Below are 19,077 nucleotides of genomic sequence, written 5' to 3' on the forward strand. Positions count from 1 at the left end.
CCCTTAGGGGATCAAAGCATTTGGGGCTTCATGGAGCTACAACAGGAAACTTAAACAGATTTCATCTCTTGGTCTCAGAGACCAAACAGGTAAGTTTGAAGATAACTCCACCACTTAAGAGATAATTACTAATCAACAAATTAATTTTATCTGCTGTCTTTTGTTTAAAATACTGAATCCAGAAAGAGTTGATCCTTCTACAACTGGTCTACATCTGTTCTAAACAGCATATAAAAATATTCATGTCCAACTTATTTTATATGAGGGATTTTTTCTTTCTTTCCTTTTTTAAATTTTTGTAATTATGTTTGTTTTTTTGTTGTTGTTTGTTTGTTGTTTGTTTGTTTGTTTGTTTGAGACACAGAGTGAGACAGACCGTGAGCAGGGGAGGGGCAGAGAGAGAAGAAGACACAGAATCCAAAGCAGCCTCCAGGCTCTGAGCAAGAGTTCAGCACAGAGCCCGACGCGGGCCTCAAACCCACAAACCATGAGATCATGACCTGAGCCAAAGTCCAACATTTAACCGACTGAGCCACCCAGGCACCCCTTCTATGAGGGATTTTTTTCAATCTGCTATAAAATCATGGACACCTCTAACACACAGTGTTGTATGAGTCAGGGTAACATTTTGTTCCTTTTGATCTACATTAAACATAGCCTATGATGTATACACCAATGTATATTATATAATGAGTGTATTTGTCCTTCTGGCATTTTGTATTATGCTATGGAGACACAGTTTTTGCTAGTGGACATAACTAGAAATTGGGACTTGGGTGAGTCATTTAAGCTCCTTCCTTAACTTTACCTACAGAATACTTTCTAGCCAACTCACCAATATTTACTCAAAGCTCATGCAGTGCCTCGAAGGTGGCATTGTTTCTTATTTCAACATTTACTCTGTAACTAAACACTAGGGTCCTCACAAGGCAGCGATCCCTGCCAAGCTGTCATCTTGTGCCACCTTCACTACTCATCTTGATAAATGCCATCACATCTCAGTAATGAACACCTCCATCTCAGTCTTACATGGTCTAACTGATACATTTATAAGTGGTTCACTGTAGCATATCTCTTGAGGTTAAGATTTATACTTAAAGAGGTATTACAGTTCAGCAAGGGCTCCGAGCTAAAAATAAATCAGATAAAATGAGAAGGATTTGAGCAAACGGTTTAAAATATTCACTGATAAGCTCTGCTTCTCCTTTCTAATTCCTCATTTTCAACATTTGTGGAAACGTGTGTTTGAGGCTCTCAGAATATTAGCTTTAGGAAGATGCTGACGTTATGTAAAAATACTTATTTGGGAACAGTTTTATGAGAGGCAAACGTTTTAAAGGGAGTGCCACTGATAGATGTGAGCAGAGACAACACACAATTGTTGTGATCCAAAGCACTGCTCAGTGCCCAGCAACACGTTATGATAACCCGTGTGTGTAGAGCATTCTAGAGCTTATAGCATTCATCAGTGCTTTATCTCTTTTATGCGTGTGAAGTGTGGGGAGATGAACGAAGCAAGTTGAGCTGATGTCAACTCTGCTCTCTGGAGAAAGAAGCCCCAAAGCTTATTGAAAGCCATGATTTTATTTTTCTCACACTGATATTTACTCACTAGGCTACATTTCAACATTCCTTTGAATATGTCAAAGGCATGATTCAGGCAATCGTAGGAGAAACATGGGACAATTTGATCCTGCTGAAATATTCCATTCTTCACACACACGTATTCAACCCTCAAGCAGAGAGTGACCATCAAGGTCAGCAAAAGTAGCAAATTTGCTTGTGTTGATGTAACCTTACTTATTTAATGGTTGATGTGCCGCCTAGGATATAATCAACATGGAAGATATCTCCGAGCCCCTGTGTCACACAAGACTTTGGATGATCAATGCCTGGAGTAGACTGACCTTGGTTAAGTGATAAGGTGACCCTGACAGGCAGAGACACAAGTTTTTAAAGTGTCTCCCTACATAATTATATTGTATGATAACAAGAACAATAATGCTTTTCCAAAGACTCCTCACAGAACTTGGTACCTTCCTCAAACTGGCAATCTCTGCTCATCCTCTATTGTCACTACCCTATTTTCCATTTAATTTTATCCCCGAGCCCCCTGTGTTAAATGGATCCCTATGGTAGATATTACTGCTGTTCACCAAGATGTCTACATTTCCATCTATTTCTAAGTACACACCCCTAAGTCACAGGAAGGAAGCGGGCTAGAGCGATGAGTCACCCTGAGAGCTGCCTGGAGATTTTGCGTGAGCAGGAAATTAACTTCCATTGTATTAAACCACGGAGATTTTGGTGGTGTTTGTTACAGCAACATAATTTAGCCTACCCTGACTGATGCACTTTCTCACCAGCTCAAGTCACGTTGATCACCATTTATGCAGCAACCCATAGCTGTTTATGTGGCTGTTACACCAGTAAGCTGTGTTTATAGGATGAATCTGCCTCAGTCACTACTGAAGGCCAAGTCTCTGAGAAATAGCTGGGGGCAATAGGAAGGTACTGGAATGATCCCACAGCGTGTCCTACACCCTTGCCAGGTCCCTGAATTAACACTGAGGGCTTCTCAATGCAAATTACTATCTTGATTTATTCCTTAGGAGGTATCAATTTTATGAGAAGAAGGAGTTTAATTTAGAACACACTGAAACTTCTAGGCTGGTGGGATAGTCAGTTGGAAATGCCTCGCAGGTGATTGGTAATGCAGAAACGGGGCTGGGAAACAGGCTAAGAATGTGGGTACATACACCTGAAAGTTGAACATTAAGCATGAATAAAATTTCCAAAGGAAATGACAGAAAAAGTGAGAAAAATAAAAAGCAAACGCACACACACACACACGCACACGCACACACAAACGAGTCTTAGGAAACATTCATATTTAGGGCTAGAGAGAGAAGCAGCAAGCAAGAGAGACATGAGAACTCTGATGACAATACCCATTCATTTCGAGAGCTAAGAATACCGTATCTTCATTAATAAATTCATTTAAATTTAAATTTCAAGGTTTTTAATGAGGATAAAAAATGTACTACTCCTTAACAATCCATTTACTCTCTCAGATATTAAAATAGATTACCCATGTGACAGGCAGCTGGACATTATCTGTAATAAAAAGCAAATGATTTTTTAATTCAATGTCCCAGAACTAATTTATCAAGATTTAAAGTTTTACAGAAGAAACAGAACTTTTAAACATGTATGACTTGCTCTGCATTACAGTCCTCCATTTATTCAACAGGATTGTTCTTCTACACATCTGTCCGGGGCTCCACACTATGGGGTGCTGCGGTCATTCTAGGCTGGCTGCCTCCACTCCCACTGTACCTGCTGTTCCCCCTGTATGTTCAGCTTTGTGCCAGCTTTGCTCCTGCAAGGATGACCCCAAGAGTTAATTAGCTAACATTTTCTGAACCCTAGGTGCGTGTGCCAGGCACAAGGTACTTTTTTGTTTTACAGGTTTTTTTTCATTTAATCTTAAACCCTAGGAGGTGGATATTAGGAGTATTTCCATTTTACAGCTTGGGGAGCTCAAATTGTTAAGAAAACTTGCCTAAGGTCACAGAGCTATTAAGTGATGCGTCAGGACTCAAACTAGGCAGGCCAATGCCAAAGTGAGTGTTCTAAGCCTTGCTAGAGCAAGCGTGTGATCCTCAAACCAGCAGCACTAACTTTACCTCGGAGTTTGCCAGGCATTCAGAGTATCAGTCCCAATTCCAGACCCAATCCATCAGAATGTGGTTTAAACAAGGCCCTGGGGTGATCTGTCTGCACATTAACGTTTGGGACTCACTGTGCTAAGTCACTCCACTATACAGACTTCACTTGAAAGGATGTTTCCAGAGCTGGAGGTAAACTTTCCCCTGAGTTCCAATAGGAGGGGGTGGGGAGGGGGGAAGTAATGTATGTGTTCTCCAAGGGCAAAAGGAAGGATTCAGACAACAGGTTCTTTGAGTCTCAAACACTGGAGATCAGCGAAGGTCAGGAACACTTCCAAAAGCAGCAGATACTGAGCCGGGTCTTGAAGCCAGAACATTTTCTCAATTCATTTCATTAAAAACAAGTATTGTTCCAAATGGACCGGTGCCCACATCAATAATCTGGAGTTAGCTTCTCCAGCCTGGATTCCGTTTTCCAAATAGAATCCAAATATCAACAGCACCAAAAAGAAGATTTGAAACCTCAATAAAATGTGCCATGAATGCAGTTATCGTATTATTCGGTTTAGAATTGCCTGGTTTGATTAATAATGTTCATGACAAATTAGTTTGCCCCTTAGTATTAATTGTTCCCCAGGTAGGAGTACAAACACTTGGTATAAAAAAACGGAAGCACGCCCCCAGCTACAGGTACTTAATTCAGGTACTTAATACTACTACAGGTACTTTTCAAGACCCCTCTTCTCAGCAGCGCTGGCCTCCTCTTTCTTGGTGGGGCCCAACAGTCCTGCTCTTTTGGCTGGCACTTTATCCTAAGTGACCTGCTCTGGCTTCCAAGGGCCCCAACCTGAGCGCAACCTTCCAACCAGCCCGCCGACAGGTCACATCGGACCTGCCGCGACCTGTGCTCGGCTGGGGTCTCTACTCTCACTCCGCACCCCTGGAAAAGGGTGGCGCGGCCAGCTCTCCAGGGTGGACGAGCCGAGCGACGGCGGTGGCAGAAGGCGAGTCACGTGCGGCAGTGGGGGCGGAGCGCACCCGGCCTGGTGGGTGGAGAAAACAAAGCCCCCAGCTGTCAGTAGAGGAAGGAGGCGACAGCGCCGGAGCAGGTGAGTCAAGTGCATTTAAAGCGGTACCGCCCTGGCGCACCCCGACACCTCCTGCCCGGGCGCAGTCCCTCCCAGGCCAAGCGCTGGCCGCGCCACCTCCCGCCGCCGGGGGGCTGCAGTCTGCGGGTCGCGGAGCCAGCGGGACCCCGGGGTCCCTGGTGCCCTGCAAGAAGTTGTGCAGGGGTCGGCCCCGCGGCCCGGGGATGTGCACCCGCCAGCGAGCGGCACCCCTTCTTCGTAGCCCCAGCGCTGCGCACCGGGGAAGAGGGGAGGGAGTCGGGCTGCCACGCTGGCAGAAGCAAAGTGGACTAGCTCTGGGGTGAGGGCCGGGACTGTCCAGGACGCGGACACTTGGCGCTGGTGCCGAGGGGGTTTTGGGGGTGCGCTCCCGCAGCGCGCAGACCTGGAGGCGCCAGAGTTGGGGCGCAGGGACCGAGAACCGAGGGAGCTGGCAGGGGCAGCGCACTTCGGGCAGACCAGGAAGTGCAGCGCGCTGGCGCCGGCCTGCTGGGGATCAAACGCTAGACCCCCGGCCCTGCCGCCGCCGCGGGTGCTTGCCCTCCGGCGGAAGCGAACCCCACAGCTCCCCATTCCAACTCCGGCTCCCGCTGGTGCTCCTGGCGCCCGGGACCTGGGAGCCAGGTCTGGGGAAATGAGAACGGGTTGTTATTCTGACCCCAACGGGTTCTTCTGCAGAGATCACCCTGGGCGCAGGGCGAGGGCTACTCGGCGACTCCTCACTCTGCTTCCGTAGGAAATTCTTCAGTCCACCCTTAGAAGGGTTGCGCGGAAGCCCAGAAATCCCACAAAGGGCAGGAAGGAGGGGTGGGCACAGAAAGACCTTCCCCTCTGAGTCTGGAGCGTTCGGTAATGCAGACTTTCAGATAGTGGATCTGGCCACCCCTTGAGTCACTTTGCCAGTGCCTTGCCAAGTGCCGCCTGGCGCAGAAGGCAGAGCTATAACCTCGGAGGAAGGGGCGCTGCAGCCATTTGATCAGGAGGAGCCTTTGTCTTAACCCCCAGTCCCCTTCTGCTAGTCTTCGCTGGGTCAGTAGCGCGTGGAGTAATTAATATTCCGAACATTAGCCATCCCTTCACTTTGGCACCAGCCGACACTGCTGTCCCCTCCCTGCGGGTTTTCGCCAGCACTTGCTCACGTCCTCTCTTCCAAAAACATGGAACGTGGTCCAGACCCGCTAAGCAAGAGGAAGTCACTAAACGCACCATAATGCAGTCACGTAAAATCAAGGGTTAAGTGTTCAAACCTGCACCCGCCCGCCAGCGAGGAGACGGAAGAACTTTCTCGATTAGCATAGTATCTACCCTGGGGCCGCGCTGAGAGGCGGCGGTTCGGTCCCAGCCCAAGTGAAGCGTGCAGTACCGTCTTGATTGTGCTTTGACGCAGCACCTGCTTCTAATCTGAGAGGACCCGAGGCTTACAGCTTTGCGGAGCAAGACTCTGTGGGATGAAACAGAGCAGAGATCAAAAGGTAACAAAAAAGAATAGCAACATTTGAGACGCTTCTCTTGAGCACTAAATGTAGCCAAGTTTTTGGTAAGCTAAGAGGGAAGATGGTCCTTGACTAGCCAGTGTCTCTTCTGAAAATGCCCCCTTGCTTTGCTAGCGTTCTTTGTGGCTGCCAAACTAATTAAATTATCAGGGGCTGTGTGTCACTAGATCTCCAGGATGGTTTGGGAGGCCACCAGGTGGTCATTAGTGATGTTTAACTGGTAAGTTTCACTTGCATGGGAAGAGTGACCTTCTCCATGCAAAGGTTCCCAAACTTTGCTGTCTGTTAGAATTACCTGGGAAGCTTTGGAAAATCCTGATGTCCATATCTCATCCCAACCCATTTAAATCAGCCTGTTTGGAGATGAGAGCCAAACATCGGGTTTGTTATTTGTTTTATTCATCTTTAATCGCCAGGTAATCCCATTGTGGAGCAAAGTCTGAGCAACACTGACGCAAAGGAGTTCAGTGGCCAGCAGCTGCAAGGCTTGCAAGACAAGATGCCAGTTTAACTACTTGGGGTGGGGGCGGGGGAGAAGCTGGAACTGGAGTGCCGCCCACAGACGCCCTAGGGCGGGGACTGTCACCGGGCGGCTTGGCTGGCGGTGACACCTGCCACATCATCTTTCACCCCCTCTTGCCTTAGGTCCGGTTCCTATTGGAAAGATCGAAGTTCTGTCAGTGTCTGGTTTCTGCATGGTTGTTAAGGAGCCGGTAGAAACTTTCATTCCCCGTGATGACTCACGTGCACAGGCAGTGGGGAAACCCAGCAGAAACTAACTGGGAGCAGCCTGGTGAGTCAGCAGACTTCATTCTAAGGCGGAGCCCCCGGGGAATAGGAAGTAATTACATCCAGTAGCTTTTTGACGCGCACTATTCCACTCCTTTGAAAGCGTGTTTGAATATCTGATCAGGATATGTTTGCTCGTAGACGCTGGTTCCTTTTCCAGCACCCTGTTCCACTTGCTTCATTATAATGCGCTCTCCTGTTAGAGGAGGAAACACAAAACCAACTAGACATCTTGTAATTACCTTGGTGGAAGACATATGCATATAAAAAACAAACAAACCTGGAGAATGTGAACTGGTTTGGGTTATTTCAAATATGTGAAGTAGAGAGGATGAATTAGCAGTGCATAAGTTTTGAGTATAGAAAACTCAAATACTGTTTGATCACATGCTCAGTGGTGGATTAAAGGGTCTATTTAAATAGAAATGGTTATACCTAACATTTTGCATGAATATGTTTGCTATTAATGATTTCTTGCTTTAAAAAAAAATCCCTAAGACACGACCCTTATAAGATAACTTGTTTCAAAACGTACACAGGTTAGGGGGCGCCTGGGTGGCTCAGTTTAGTGTCTCACCTGGGCTCAGGTCATGTTCGACAGCTCAGAGCCTGGAGCCTACTTCAGATTCTGTGTCTCCGTCTCTCTGTTCCTCCCTAGCTCGCACTTTGCCCGTCTCTCTCAAAAATAAATAAACATTTAAAAAAAGTTTTTAATGTACATAGGTTATTAAGTATACTTATTTTTCTTTTTTAAATTATCATTATTATTATTTTTACACTTAGCTCCAAGTTAGTTAACATAGACTGTAATAATGATTTCAGGAATAGAATTTAGTGATTCATCACTCACATATAACACCCAGTGCTGATCCCAAAAAGTGGCCTCCTTAATGCCCCTTTTGCCCATTTGGCCTTTCCCACCCCCCCCACCCCCCACAAAACCCCTCCAGCAACCCTCAGTTTGTTCTCTGTATTTAAGCCTCCTGCAGTTTGTCAATAAACTTATTTTTCTTATTTTTATTACTCTTAACTTCAATTTTTATACCACTCCTCTCTTCATTACCTTTTATATCACCATGACTGAGTCTACCTGCTTCCTTCCCCATTCTGTTTCTTTAAGGGGGAACAACAGTGCCTGGCACACAGCAAGCATTCAATATTATCAGCTACAGAACTTTGTTGGAATTTCTGCTAGCCCCTATGTCCCCTGCTTGGTATTCTCTCCCAGGAGCCTTTCTGTTTGCAGCTCCCATAGCACAGAGCATAATACTTTTTGTGTTGTGAATGCTATTTGTGTATGCTGAACATTATCAAAAGGTGGGGAGAACATTTGAAAGCAGAGCATCCTGAGTACGTTCAGTTGTTATTTTCCGAGACGGACATTCTGGATATGTGGGAGCTAAAGGTCCGTCACAATTCTTAAGTGCTATGAAATGGTAGCTCATTTGTTCATTTACAGTTTTATATAAAAAAAACCTAGACTTCTGAGCATAACTAGTAACTGTTAGAATACTTAACTACACTCTCATGTGAAGATTCACTTCACAAAAGTTTGCTCTCTGCCCATTATGATGGAAAAATCACATCCAACTATCTGGATGCCTAAAGGAATTCATCAAGCTAGGAGAGTTCTTTCAGAGCATTGCAAGTTAATAGTTAACCAGCTTTTATTGTCATCGGCCTTGATTAAAACTAGCACAAGTGGGGCACCTGGATGGCTCAGTCGGTTAAGTGACCAACTTCAGCTCAAGTCATGATCTCATGGCTCAAGAGTTTGAGCCTCGCATCAGGCTCTATGCTGACAGCTCAGAGCTTGGAGCCTGCTTCAGATTCTGTCTCTCTGCCTCTCCCCCACTCACACTCTGTCTCTTTCTCTCCTTCAAAAGTGAATAAACATTAAATTTTTTTTAAAAAATAGCACAAAGATATTTAAATAGCCAGCATATTTTAAAATGAGAAGTTGGATATATTCTTTGACACATAACACCAGAAATAAGTGTTAATAAGAATTTCCAAAGGCCAAAGTGATGGAAATGAGCCCATTCTCATTTCATTTCTGTGTAGCTAAGAAAAGGCACTGGGGATACATTTCTGAAATTCCAGCCCCTTTCCTGGGAGTTGTAAGATATTGAAAGGCTGAAACGTAGTCTAGAAGAATGGGTCTAATCCAGATTAACGAGAAACTGTTCATCAGAGGATGGTGTAGACCTAGTTCTGTAATAATTACAAGTAAGCCAGAAGCGGTGACGTAGAAAGAAGGGGTATCACCTCAATTTTAGAAACTGAAGTCTTTGGGATAGATCAGAATCATTCAGGTTTTTTGTTTGTTTGGTTTTTTTTTATACAGCCCTTTGGTCTCCTTAGTATATCAGGGCCTAAACATAACTCTGGTAGAGAGGATTCCCATGCGCCAAAGAGCACAAATCCCAATATCAAATGATACTCTAAAGTGATGAGAAACCAGGGGTACTGACTCTATCATGTAGCTGTTTCTTGAATAGAGTGGAATATAATCTTGCTTGGAGGTTTTGGCTAGACAAGTTCAGTTCTAACACACATGATGATCTCACCAACTTTATTCTGAAGTAATCAACCTTTGGACTAGACCAACCCCCCAAAATCTGAGCTATTGTTTGCTTCTTATCCAGATAACCAAAATAGGAAGTTTTAGAATCTTTGCCCAAATCATAGAAACATAAACTCTCTTGTTTGAAGGGCCCTTACAGGTTAATAATAATCATGCCGTCCAACAAAAACTTAAACTTCCTGTATAGCTTCTTACTAAATAGTCCTTCAATTTACATGTCAATGTCTCCCTCGCCGCACATTACATCCACAGAGCATTGTCTGCACCCTCTGGAGACCACAAAGAATAAAATCCAACTATCTTACATATTTACCTGCAACCATCTTAGATGCTTACAGTGAATTTATTCTCCTTGATCAGGAAGATCTGGCTATAGTGTTTCAAATCTACTAACTGCACGATTTTTTTTTTGCACCAAATTTGAAACCATAAATTTGAAGAGAAGCATTCAAAATTGTGATTTGTTACCCCAGAGTTACAGAAGATGATTATTGCTAAAGTTCCTTCCAACAAACCTAATAATCTACACCCTTCAAAAGTGACTCCTGACAAACTCCACGTAATGGCACTAGGTTTGTGTTGAGTTTGAAAGCCATGGCTCCGTGTGTTTTGGAGATCAGCAAAACTATGACCCACTGTCTGTGGTTGTATGTCCTGTGAACTAAAATTGGTTTCTGTGGCTTGCTTAATGGTTGAAAACATATCAAAAAAAAAAAAAAAAAAAAAAAGAAAGAAAAGAAAAGAAAAGAAAAATATGTTGGGACTCTTGAAAATTATACAAAATCCAAATTTCAGTGTTCAAAATAGTTTTACTGGGCTACAGCCATACTTATTCACTTATATTTTGTCTATGGCTATTTTAGTGCTACTGAAACACGGTAGTTTCACCAAAGACCATTCGGGCCACCAAGCCTAAAATATTTACTAAGTATTTAGGTACAAATTGGCACGCCCTTGATTTACTCTCATTCAACATACTTCGGTTCTGAATGAGAATTTGCTCACTTAGTCTTTTTTCATTTTTTTTTTCCCTGTTAGAGAAGGCAAAAAAAGTTGTTTCCAAACATAGGTAACTCACTAAAAATAGTTTCGTTTCCTGTTTCCCTTTTGTGTGCATGTACTTTGCAAAACAGCAGTACTTTTCTAAAGCATATGTGAATTTTTGTGAATGGCGAACTATAAAACTTCTGAACCTTAACAGGCCCAAACAGGGCAGTGCTGACTTACGTTGAGCCAATGTCAGTGTTTCCAATGCTCCAGGAGATGGGAAAACACACCCTTGACAGTGAGCCCAGGGTGACACTTGCCTTAACTCTTTAGCAGTAGGAACTTCTTTTTCTCAAACCTGTGAGGGCATTTTTTGCTTATTTCATTGAGCGTATGAAGACATAATTTGAAGATGTATTCAGATTTGAAATTTTTCATTGACTGTCATTTTACACACTTAAAACATGATGTGGAAACTTGCCGGTTTTGAAAATCGCACTACTCCTCTAAAGTATACGTTTAAAATAAATTGCTCTCTACTTACAAAGGCAAGGATCATTAAATAGTAAGCAGTTTTAGAGTGTCTGGGTGGCTCAGTCGGTTAAGCATCCGGCTTCGGCTCAGGTCATGATCTCAAGGTTCGTAAGTTTGAGTCCTGCATGGGGCTCTGTGCTGACAGCTCAGAGCCTGGAGCCCGCTTCGGATCCTGTGTCTCCCTCTCTCTCTCTGCCTCTCCCCCACTCGTGCTCTGCCTCTCTCTCTCAAAAATAAACATTAAAAGAAATTTTTTAATAATAATAATGAGCAGATTTACAGTCACTTACATCCCTAGAAGCTGACATTATGCCATAGACAATTTAGTTTGAAACTTCCAAATTCAGAAACAGATCAGATCATGATCCAGAGATGAAAATTATTTGCCTTCTTCCCAAGGATAGAGAGATTACTATTAAGATTCTAGAAAGAATCTTTGAAAGAGCAATAACAACATTAATGAGACCTTGTCTTAATTTTTTACTTTAAGTGTTGCCTCATGAAATTTCCTTCAGTTAAGAGAACTTCCTCTTTTGTTAATGCCACCGACTGTTTGTAAATGAGTTTCACTTAGATTAATAGAGCAACTTCAAGGGTTATATATAACTCGTCCTCTTCCTCCCTTCCAGAATCAGTACACCTGCAATTCAGAAACCAAAAAATGATAGTTTGGGCTTCTTTTTTTCACTACATCAAACAATGCATCGCAGATAATGTAAAGTTTGAGGAACCTGAGATCAGCTAAATAATTTCTAAAAACAAAACAAAACAAATTATAAGGGCATTTAACCCCATCCTAGGACTATTGGCAGTAATGGCATATAGATATCTAACTCCTGAGGGGACTTAACTTACTCTTGCTCATGATGGAGTATTTGGGGGGGGAAAGATGAAGGGGGACAACTGAGGACAGATCGTGTAACCAGTTCAAGTTAAAAAGCAACTTTCCTCCCTTATCATAATGTAGATTTCATATTTTGCTAACAAGATTTTCTTTAATATAACTTGTGCCATACATATATCACACGTAGCTCTCCCCAGGAGAGTTCCAAAATTAAACACTATGGAGGGTTCTCAAAAAGTTAAAAATACAGCTACCTTATGATGCAGCACACTGCTGGGTATTTACCCAGAGGATACAAGAATACTAAATCAAAGGGATATGCGCACCCCAATGTTTACAGCACCATTATTTACAATAGCAAGATACGGAAGCAGCCCAAGTGTCCATTGGGTGATGGATAAAGAAGATGTGGTACACACACACACACACACACACACACACACACACACACTACAATACTATTCAGCCATGAAAAAGAATGAAATCTTGCCATTTGCAATGACATGGATGGAGCTAGAGAGTATAATGCTAAGTGAAATAAGTCAGTCAGAGAAAGACAAATACCATAGGATTTCACTCACATGTGGAATTTAAGAAACAAGCAAGCAAAGGGGAAAAAATGAGAGACACGAAGCAAGAAACAGACTATTTTCAAGTTTAGTTATTTGTTTTGAGACAGAGAGAGAGAGCAAGCATGAGCAGAGGAGGGGCAGAGGGCAGGGGGAGAGGGAAAGAGAATCCCAAGAGGGTTCTTCAGGGCTTATACTTGCAAACAACGAGATCATGACCAGAGCCGCGACCAGGGGACGCTTAACCTACTGAGCTACCCAGGCAACCGAGCAGACTCTTTCTTAAAACTTTCTTTAAAGTGTATTCATTTCAAGAGAGACAGATTGAGTGAGAGGGGGAGGGGCAGAGAGAGAGGGAGACAGAGAATCCCACACTGTCAGTGTGGAACCCAGTGAGGGGCTCAAACTCAGGAACCGGGAGATCATGACCTGAGCTGAAACCAAGAGTCAGACGTTTAATTGACTGAGCCACCCAGGCACCCCCCAGCGGACTCCTAACTATAGGGAACAATCTGATGGTTACCAGAGGGGAAGTGGGTAGGGGAATGGGCTACACAGTTGATGGGGGTTAAGGAATGCACTTGTTGTGATATGCACAGGGTGATGTATGAAAGTGTTGAATCCCTATATTATATACCTGGAACTAATATAACTCTGTATGTCAACTAACTGGAATTAAAATAAAAACTTGAATTAAAAAAAAAGTAGTTCTAAAATGAAGATTTACTGTATTTTTCCAGAGTAAGAAATTCGTAAGTTTCAATTGCTTGAACAGGGGCAGAACACCGAGCATTTTGCTAACAGGTAAACCTTGGTTTTAACTTAGAATTAATTACAAACAATGTGGCAAGAACAACTCTTGGTATTTGGAGTTAGTCAGAGAAGGTAAAATAAGCCAGAAAAAGCAGGTGGAAAATGAGGTGACTTCTTTCAGTTTTGCTAAAGTGTGCCAAACTTGTTATTGGATGCCATGCATGAAAGTGAAACCAGAGGACTCCATTACCCTCTTTATTTTTTCAAACATAATTTACTGTCAAGTTAGCTAACATACAGTGTATACAGTGTGCTCTTGGCTTCAGGAGTAGATTCCCACTTACATACAACACCCAGTGCTCATCCCAACAAGTGCCCTCCTCAATGCCCATCGCCCATTTTCCCCGTCTCACCCCTGCCTCCGCCCCATCAACCCTCAGTTTGTTCTCTGTATTCGAGAGTCTCTTATGGTTTGCCTCCCTCTCTGTATGCAACTATGTTTTCTGCTTCCCTTCCCTCATGGTCTTCCATTAAGTTTCTCAACTTCCACATATGAGTGAAAACATATATCTGTCTTTCTCTGACTGACTTATTTCACTTAGCATAATACCCTCCAGTTCCATCCACGTTGTTGCAAATGGCAAGATTTCACTCTTTCTCATTGCCGAGTGGTATTCCATTGTGTATATAAACCACATCTTCTTTATCCATTCATCAATTGATGGACATTTGGGCTCTTTCCATGATTTGACTATTGTTGAAAGCGCTGCTATCAACATTGGGGTACAAGTGCCCCTATGAATCAGCACTCCTGTATCCTTTGGATAAATTCCTAGTAGTGCTGTTGCTGAGTCATAGGGTAGTTCTATTTTTAATTTTTTGAGGAACCCCTACACTGTTTTCCAGAGCGGCTGCACCAGTTTGCATGCCCACGAGCAGTGCAAGAGTAGATTCCCTTCTTTAAAAGCTGGTAGAGGCTGCTTTCAAACAACTGATGAGCAGGAAGTGGAGCATCCCTGCAACCATCTTATGCATTCTTTCCTTCTTTCAATAATTTTAAAACCCAACCAGCTTGCCAGAATTTGATCCATTGCAAAGAACGTTTCATGATTCTAACCAAGAAACCAGTCTCCATTTTCCCACTGATCTTCTTCAGTCTCCAAAAGAGTGGGAGCTAGAAGGAAAACCCTCCTGCTCTGCTCCCCCTGGTCCTTCCCCAAAAGGAAACTATTGACGGAAGATTTTTTTGTTAGTTTCCAGCTTGCCTTCTATCACAACTTTTTTCTCAAGTGGAGTCTTCTGGGCACAAATCTTCTAAAAAGAGTTTCCACAAATCAACAGCATAACAACCAAGTGCTGTATGTGTTACTGGCAAATCCGGAAAGCAGTTCTCGGTGCAGTTAGAGTGTTGAAACAGCACTGTCAGGGGGTCTGTTCGTTCTCCACACTACCTGTTCTCTCAGCATTTCAGGGTAAGTTAGAATTGGGGGGAACGGGCGTTTCTCTTGGGTTGCCAGGTGAAATACAGGATGGCTAATTAAATCGGAATTCTAGATAAGCAATGATTTTTTTTTAGTGTAAGTATGTCCCATATATTACATATATGTATTACATGGGGTATACTCATACCAAAAGAATTAGTCTTTTAGCTAAAATTCAAACTTAACTGAGCATCCCATTTTTTTGGTTGTTTGGAATTTTGTCTAGTGTTTCTCCTCTCTTTTTTGTTTTCTCCAAATTTGCAACCCTACTTTTATCCCATCATAAATTTCAAAATGCCTAGCTTTTCTGGTCTGTAAAATATCTGATCTGAGACTCTATGTCCAAGGTAATATATTAAAATGTCTGCACTGCTTTCACCTACTAAAGAAAAAAATCAAGCTATTATCTGCAGTATTCTGCACAATGAGGGGAAATAAGTAGAAACTAGAACTAAAAAATTGGCCATCTTATTTTGTAAGCTATTGAAAGGTACCTTCTATTTTTTTACAGACCTTCTAATTCAATAGATACATTGATAGGTAGATTGTTAGCCTGACATTGCGAATAAAAGTTGATGATTTCTAGTGATTCCAAGGAAGTTCACTCCCAGGGGATTCCAAGGATGCCTTGTTAGTTGTGTGAGGTCCCAGGCCTGCAGCTTCAGTACTCCAGAGGAGTGTCTTAAAATGCAGGATTCGGGCTGACCCCAGACCTTGGCAACCAGTCCTTACGTTAACAAGATCTGTAGGTGATTCACATCCACATGAAAGGTTGAGAAACCCTGAAACAGAGGATTCACTTTTTCACACGTAAAGTGGCCTTTTGATTTAATACCGTGTTGAAATAATCCTTAACAAAATTCCCTTTTAACACCTAAGAAGAAATAGTTTCTTTTGATCAAATATCTTTGATAGGCAATTATTATATTTCTGTTTTCTTATGAGAATCTTTTTTTTTTTAATGTTTTATTTATTTTTGAGACAGGGCAAGACAGAGCATGAACAGGGGAGGGTCAGAGAGAGGGAGACACAGAATCTGAAACAGGCTCCAGGTTCTGAGCTGTCAACACAGAGCCCGACGCGGGGCTCGAACTCACGGACCGCGAGATCATGACCTGAGCCGAATTCGGCCGCTTAACTGAATGAGCCACCCAGGCACCCCTCTTATGAGAATCCTAAATGACCATTTCTAATATTGTTTTGTAATCTACATATTTAACAAAATAAGACAAGTATAAGTATGAAAAAGACTCTCATGGGATGCCTGGCTGGTTCAGTCGGTAGAGCATATGATTCTCGATCTCAGGGTCATGAGTTCAAACCCCACACTGGGCATGGAACCTACTGAAAATTTTTAAAAATTTAAAAATTTAAAATTCAAAAATTCAAAAAAAAAAAAAAAAAGACCTAAGGACTTACCAGACAGCCTATTATAAATAGCATCCTGGTTTGTCTCTCATCAATAACCCATAAATTAAGTGGCACACACTTCCTGGCCCTCAAGTCACCAGCAAATCTGTGTTTCTTCATTTGATATATTGTAAGTGGATATTTATATGCCAGCACCACACATTTATATATTTGCGTCCTTAGGTTCCTTTAAAACTGAACAGAGGGCGGGGCACCTGGGTGGCTCAGTGGGTTAAGGGTCTGACTCTTGATTTCCGTTCAAGTCATGATCTCCCAATTCATGAGCCTGAGCCCCATGTCACTCTCTGTGCTGACAGTGAGGAGCCTGCTTGGGATTCTCCCTCTCAGCCTCTCTCTCTCTCAAAAATAAATAAACATAAAAAAAATAAGTAAACTGAACAGAGGGCATGCAGTTTGAGCCTATGGCAAGCTCCAAACTGGTCTGTGAAATTCTGAGTTTTAAAAACTCAGAGAAAAGGTTCCATAGATTTTGATTCCTTTCACGTTCGAAATCCTCACATCCTTTGCCTGCCCACCTGTTTTTTGTTTTTGTTTTTTTTAAGAAGTTACAGTGGTCTGGAGGCACCCGGGTGGCTCCGTCAGTTAAGCATCTGACTTCTGCGCAGGTCATGATCTCGCAGTTCGTGAGTTTGAGCCCCGCAACAGGCTCTGCGCTGACAGCGTGGAGCCTGCTTGGAATTCTCCCTCTCTCCCCCTCTCTCTGCCCCTCCCCTGCTTGTGCTCTCTCTCTCTCAAGATAAATAAATACATTTTTTTAAAAAGAAGTTACAGGGTTGTGTCACAGCAAAAATTCCGGAACTGCAGCAAGAACATCGGATGGCCTGAGGCTTAAAACTAGTTCTGCTGCTGACTGACTGGTTGTCTTTGGAGATGTGACTTACCATCCTTCATCAATGCCCCTCCAGTTAAGTTTTCTCATCTGTCAACTTGAGACACTAGAGCCCGGCATTGTCTCACAGGATTCTTGTAATTACAAATTACAAGAATTTGTAATACATTGTACACTACATTGTACACTACATTGTAAATATTACATATGTAGTTTCCTACAACACACCTAATTTGGAATAAAGGTGATGTTAATTTTAAGAGTTCCATGTATGCGCTGGGAATGGAACCACAGAGCACGTATCTTAGAGACGTATAGCTTTTGGCCATATATCCTTAGCAATCACAACCTTCCCTTCCGACCCTCAGGAACTTAAAAGTTCTCCCCCTTTCCTGTGACAGCAAGGTGCTCTGGGACACCAAGCAATGAATTCCTCACCGGGGTGCCACTCTTTGCTCTGTGAAGTCGAAAGATACAACGCTTGGTGTTTTTCTTCTGTCCAAATTCTATATAATTCCTCTCGCATTTTTTCCCCAGGTGAAATTTTATGGATGGACTATAAAAACACGCTTCAATGTTTTTAATTACTTGACTCCTTCTATAAAATATTATTCCTTCAAAAACACAGCTTTTTCTGTAGTGATCATAACCTTGTCACTACATAATCGTTGCCATCAGTCACTAAGTAACTGTGTATCTTACTTAGCCCATCACATAATCCCAGATTGGAGGAAGCCGTGTGGTCATTTTGTCAAAAGACACCCCAGTACAGAATTCCCCTCACCAGCACGTGGAAGAGAAACAAATGTATCCTTCTGTGGTTGTTTTAATAAATGCCACACAAAATTCATGAGCGAGAGTTTGACAACGATGAGGAAGGGGCGTGAGGGGGACCATTCCCAATCTTACCACCTCCGTTCAACTATTAAAAATATTTTTTTCCCATTTTTGTGTAAAGCTTTTATTGACTGTATTCGCACTCAACAATGTTTCACATAAACCTCTCCCTTACCGTGCTGAATGTTGCTCCCCACATCCAGCATGATCTTTCTAGCTTCAATGTCTCTGAATGTTTTTCTGCCCAAGGCGTCTTTCCTTGGTTAACTCAAGCTCAGCCTTTGTCTTATGTCAGGTGTTCATTCCTCGAGGTCCTTGCCACTCAGAGTGTGCTCCCCGGACCAGCGGCTGTTGCATCACCTGGAACATCTTATAAATGCTGAAGCTTGGGCTCCACCCCAGACATTCTCAATCGGAATCTGCACTGTAGTAAGATTCTCAGGTGTTCTGGATTAACATTTGAGAAAGGCTGTTCCGGAAAGCCTTTCCTAACCTCCTAGCCATTACCTCTCCCCACCTCCCACAGCCCCACCCATCCAGGATAGGTCAGGTGACTCATTGCAGTTTGCCTTTAATTCCCCACACATGGGCCTCCCCAGCACATAAATTGGTTGGCGGTCGGGATGGACTCGTATTCATCTTTACGTCCCCCAGGTCCGAGTGGAGCATAATTGATACGTAAGCATTCAATATTGGGAGTTGTTTTGTCATTTTCCGACCCCACTGCTTTGTAGATGAAAAGAGATAGGTGGAAGTTTTGTTTCCGTGCTGGGAAAGTGGGTATTTAGGTAGGACTCTCAGGGTCACTGGCTCATGTTTGGGAGTCTTTTGTTGCATAGTAAAGACTATGGAAAACCTACTGGGGGTTGAGGGGGAGAGAAATGCTTCTCTTTCTGTGAATAATTCCAGAAAGGCCACTGTTGGAATTTCATCTTTTTTCGTTTAAGGCATTTAATATTTGTTAAACACCAACATCTCTGAGGGAACCTGCACTTTACATTTGGTCTAAGGTGTAGCAGGGGCAGATTCTGGTAAGCGTTTGGTAAGACCTAGAGATAATGGTTCTCTGATGGAGTATACTCGTAGGTGTTAGGAAAGGTAAATGGTGGAATGCTGCAAAACCATTTCTAATCCTGATAGATGTT

General features: G+C 43.0%; 1 protein-coding gene across 2 annotated transcripts in view; it reads left to right on the plus strand.

The window, feature by feature from the left end:
- Positions 1–4,719: 4,719 nt before the first annotated feature.
- Positions 4,720–19,077, plus strand: part of MAPRE2 (microtubule associated protein RP/EB family member 2) — a 158,626-nt gene continuing 144,268 nt past the window's right edge. Inside the window, exon 1 of one of the 2 annotated variants that reach the window (XM_019465418.2) lies at positions 4,720–4,780. Coding sequence is in view for 1 of the 2 variants with exons in the window: in XM_019465417.2 (XP_019320962.2) it covers positions 6,247–6,270 (24 nt within the window). In the remaining variant the exon portion in view is untranslated. Of the gene's footprint in view, positions 4,781–6,126; positions 6,271–19,077 lie in introns of those variants that run through there. The other variant, XM_019465417.2, reaches the window with a different exon arrangement.

This window comes from Panthera pardus, unplaced genomic scaffold (genome assembly GCF_024362965.1).
Source record: "Panthera pardus isolate Hobbes unplaced genomic scaffold, ASM2436296v1 HiC_scaffold_15, whole genome shotgun sequence".
Lineage (NCBI taxonomy): Eukaryota > Metazoa > Chordata > Mammalia > Carnivora > Felidae > Panthera > Panthera pardus.